We start from the raw sequence: 4,442 nt of genomic DNA on the forward strand, positions 1-4,442 counted from the left end.
TTTTTTTAAAACCATTAACTAAAATGGTAAAACCATAGGGTAAAAGTAACTTTACCAACTTTTGAAATATTCAAGAATTACAGCACAATGAAAAATGAGTTTTCTGGAATTGAGAAGATAAAAAAGTAATAGAAACTTATTTCTTCTTTCAAATTTGCAAACAACTTGAATAATACTTGAGAATCCTAAACCAAATAGTATTTTCTGAAAAATATATGAACTGAAAGTGGGTTAAGACCCATCAGAGCTTCTCATCCCTTCTCTTTTTCTTTATGAGGGTTTTGTAAAATGTACAAGCCATATGGCTGAATGTACAAATAAATGCTTCAGGAATTAAAGTTCTGTACAAAAATCGTTTTTCTATAACATACAAACTAAAGATGAGGTAAGAACTTCTTTTCTGCTCAAGCTTGCTGAACAAACACCAAAACATAAACAAAAACAAATATGAAAGGTTTTTTTTTTCTCATAAACTTTCTTTCTTCTTCAGCTTGCTTAACAGATCTGAAAATCTTTTGTTTTCCATCTCTAAGCTTCTAGAGGAAGCATCAGATAAACAACTTGAATGAAGTTGTACATGAGAAATCAGAAACCAAAACCGATTTTCTTGAAAATGAAAAAACAAAAGAGATAAAGACTTGTTAAATATTGTTTGTTCTTCAACTTGCTGAATAAAATTCGAAAATATAAACAAAGATGGGGAAAACTCATAGAAATTTCTTTTCTCCCCAACTTTCTGAATAGTCCATCCAAATATAGATGAAAATGAGATCTGATAAAGTCTTTTAAGACTTGAGGGTTGCTCAGATGATCTAAAACAAAACATCTGTAGACACCTGAGCAAAAAACAAGGCAGATCTGAAGATCTAAGAGAGAAAACTCTAATAGATCAAAAGATCTGAGCTAAAAACCAAGCGAATCAAAAGATCTGAATGATGGTTAGACAGATCTGAAAAGATCTTGTCAAGAACCAAACCGATTTTAACAGACCTTGGCCAAGGCCAAACGTATCTGAACTAAATGGTGCTAGAAATGAACAGATCTGAACAAATCTTAGAGGAAAACACATCAGATCTGAACAAATCTTGTCAAAATCGAGCTGGAGGCCAACTGAGGCTTTTGCTACTTGCTCGAATCCGGGATGGCGCCAAATGATGCGACATCGACCTCCGGCGAGTCTTCTGGTCTTCTGCTGCGGCGGAGATCTGGATATCATAGTGCAAACCCGTTAGAGCCGTCCCAGGGACTGTGCCCCGGGAGCGGACTCCGACGGTCAAGTTAGATCAGCTAGAAGATCTGAGATGGTTCTCCTTAGCTGGAGAGGACCATCTTGGTGCTAGTGGTGGTATATGGTGGCTGACGGCGGCGGGTGGCGGCTGAGCCACCCGGCCGGAGTATAGTGTAGCGGCTAAGCCATGGGGAAGAGTCTAGGGTGGCGGCTGAGCCAAAGGGAAGGATCCCCCTCCATTGAGGAGATACTATTCATTATATAGGGGACAATTAGGTCAAGGGGAATTAGGTCAGGCCTTGGGCCAGCCTAATTCAGGCCCAACTAGCAAAGAGTTGGGCAAGGCCGCCCGGAGGCGCCGGGCAGGGCTGGCGGGCTCGCCCCAGGCAAGGCTGGCGGGCGCGCACCAGGAGAGGATGGCAAGGGAGTGCCAGGCGAGGAAGCGCCTGGCCGAGCCGGCAGGAGAGTCCCCAGCAGGGCTGGCAAGGGAGTCCTCAGCAAGGCTCGCAAGGGAACGCCAGGCAGGGCTGGCAGGAGCGCACCAGGCCAGGCTGGCGCGCTAGAGCAGTCTAGGTCATGCCAATGGACCATATATCATCATCGTATTTACTGAAACAAGCTCATGAATCAATCTCCTCTGATGATAATCCAAAAAGGTGCTCGATTTTTGCTATAGCGATGAAATTTTGGAGCTTGATTTTGTTATATGACGATGAAATTGTTTGCAAGTATTCAATTGGAAAACTAGATCTGAAACATGAACAAAGGCCTAGGAGGGGCCATTTTTATTTTAAAAAGATAAAAATAATAATAATTGAAAAATCATAAATAATAGTTAAATAATAAATAAATTAAAAATAATAAGATGTAAGGATAACATGATCTTTCATGTTTGAGACGGAATCGTGCAACTTTAAACCATTGAACATGTATTTTGAAGATGATTCATGTAATTTACTCCGGTTTTTAATAGAAAAGTTGTGTTGAGATAGGTTACTAATGGAATAGTGTAGGTGACTTCTTTTTAAGATAATGTTTTCTATAACTTGTAACAAACCTTATGAGGATGCCATTAATATAATACGCCATCTTATACCACAGAACTATAGTTGACACAAAAACATATAAACTCCATGGATGATATAGATCAAGATTATCTTATTTAATGAAGCTTGTCAAACTTATTCTCACAGCAAGTAATACTCTGTTAGAGTACAAAACAAGTGGAACTTTTCTCTTGTTAATTATCAAATCAACGGAAATCTCTAGCAAAAAATAAAGAAAATGATCTTCACTTACTTAATGTTGATTTTAAAAGTGTATACCTTAATAAACATCAACCAAACATAAGAAATAAAACAAAGAAAGGCTCAATGTATCTCAAACTAAACAAGGAAGTACATTCTGCAATGTAACTTACAGTTTCTTCACTTTGCAACATTTCATCACATTTTTCATTCCTAATTCTATATCTAAGCAAGAACACAATGAACATAGCCTGAGCTTTGACGTTTGTCAAAATAACAAAAATACAGTATTTCAACCATGCAAAAAGAAAAGAATTAAATAAGCAGTGAGCACCATAAATATTCAAAATCTGCATCATGACCAAAACTCATTGATGAAGCATGAGAAATGGAACTATTAAACAGTTTCACCAGAGCAATCACTAAAAAAAACCACCATAATATTAGAAAATATGAATGTGCAACCATACCATAGCCAAAACAAGCATAACTCAAAACATTAAATTGTTTAAAAACGACTGGTAACAATCTATAATCAAAACGTTCTAAAGACAAAACATACTCTCCGCATGATTTTCAAGCAGCAATTTCAGCAGCAACATCTTCAACATAAGTAATTGCCTTTGTGGTGGGCTTAGCAAGCAAATCAGTATACTCTTGGAATGGAGATCTACTGAATCTTGTCTCCCTCCAGAAGTCAGGAGTCAAGAATCCATAAGTCTTCAGAAGGCAATCAAAAGTAGCCTGTATAATCAAATATCGCATTTGATAATAACAATTAGATTGTGAATGTACAAATGATGTTATCAAACAAAGGAAGTATATACAGAAACAAAAGCAATTGTATAAGTATAACAATTGATCAAGGAACAATTTAAGGAAAATTATTATCGATGAAAAAGAAAATGAATAAAATTGAACCTTGACAAAGTTTCCAAGTGTCTTGGTAGAACCACGGGAAGATGTAAACACATCATCGATACCAGCCATCTGAAGGACCTTCTTCGGAACTCTAGCAGCCACAATCCCTGCACCACGGGGTGCCGGAACCAATCGAACTGTAACTGAACCACATTTACCGGTGACCTTGCACGGAACGGTATGTGGCTTCCCAATCTTGTTTCCCCAATAACCTCTCCTCACCGGAATCACCGACAACTTCGCCAATATAATCGCACCCCTAATCGCCGTTGCAACTTCCTTCGAACACTTAACACCCAACCCGACGTGGCCGTTCCCATCTCCAACAACCACAAAAGCCTTGAACCGAGTTCGTTGTCCAGCACGAGTCTGCTTCTGGACAGGCATGATCTTCATGACCTCGTCTTTGAGTGAAGGGAGGATCTGATCAATGATCTGGTGTTCTTTGATTGGGAGGGAGTGAAGGTAGACTTCTTCGAGTTTGGAAATCTTACCGTCTTTCACGAGACGACCAAGCTTGGTGACGGGCACCCACTTTTCTTCTTCAGCATCCCGACGAGGACCACGACGGCGGCCTCTGCCACGGTCTCCACCACGGCCTCCTCTGCCTCCAAACCCCCTGCCGAATCCACCGCGTTCTCCGCCTCTCTCAGCCATGGTTTGCTTGTTGTTTGGTTATACAAGAAACGCACGAGAGTGAAGTGGGATTTAGGAAGAGGAACCCTAGAGAGGCGATATAGAGGTTTATATCTGAATATGAAATGCTAGGGTTTGTTTATTGGGCATTGTTTATAAAGGCTGGACTTACTTTGGGCTTTTAAGTTTGGGCTCAATATTAAAGTACTTTTAAATGAATAATTAAAATTGGTTGATCAAATTTACTAAATTGTGTCTTACTTTATTTAGTTCATTGTTCCTTTGAAAACAAAATCAAATAAATAGTTATTTAAATCGATTTTTCCAAATAACACACAATAAATGGTTATTTAATTCATTGTTCATATGGGTAAGGTTCGAAAGCAAGAATCACATAGAATGTTGTTCTT

General features: G+C 38.9%; 1 protein-coding gene across 1 annotated transcript; it reads right to left on the reverse strand.

Moving 5' to 3' along the window:
• Positions 1–2,898: 2,898 nt before the first annotated feature.
• LOC145132066 (Ribosomal protein S5 family protein) lies at positions 2,899–4,148 on the reverse strand. The gene is made up of 2 exons (XM_079066709.1): positions 3,397–4,148; positions 2,899–3,219 (listed from the first exon to the last, which is right to left on the reverse strand). Exons 1-2 carry the CDS (start codon positions 4,051–4,053, stop codon positions 3,052–3,054), a joined length of 825 nt encoding a protein of 274 aa, XP_078922835.1. The 5' UTR covers positions 4,054–4,148; the 3' UTR covers positions 2,899–3,051.
• Between the last annotated feature and the right edge of the window lie 294 nt (positions 4,149–4,442).

This window comes from Lactuca virosa, chromosome 8 (genome assembly GCF_052849685.1).
Source record: "Lactuca virosa cultivar CGN04683 chromosome 8, Lactuca_virosa_CGN04683_v6, whole genome shotgun sequence".
NCBI classification, from domain to species: domain Eukaryota; kingdom Viridiplantae; phylum Streptophyta; class Magnoliopsida; order Asterales; family Asteraceae; genus Lactuca; species Lactuca virosa.

Bases quoted from the DNA above. Each gene is read 5' to 3' on its own strand.
- LOC145132066 (XM_079066709.1), bottom strand. From the start codon at position 4,053: ATGGCTGAGAGAGGCGGAGAACGCGGTGGATTCGGCAGGGGGTTTGGA. The intron at 3,220-3,396 runs GTTCAATTTTAT...TTGATTATACAG, and splicing joins CACTTGGAAACTTTGTCAAG to GCTACTTTTGATTGCCTTCT.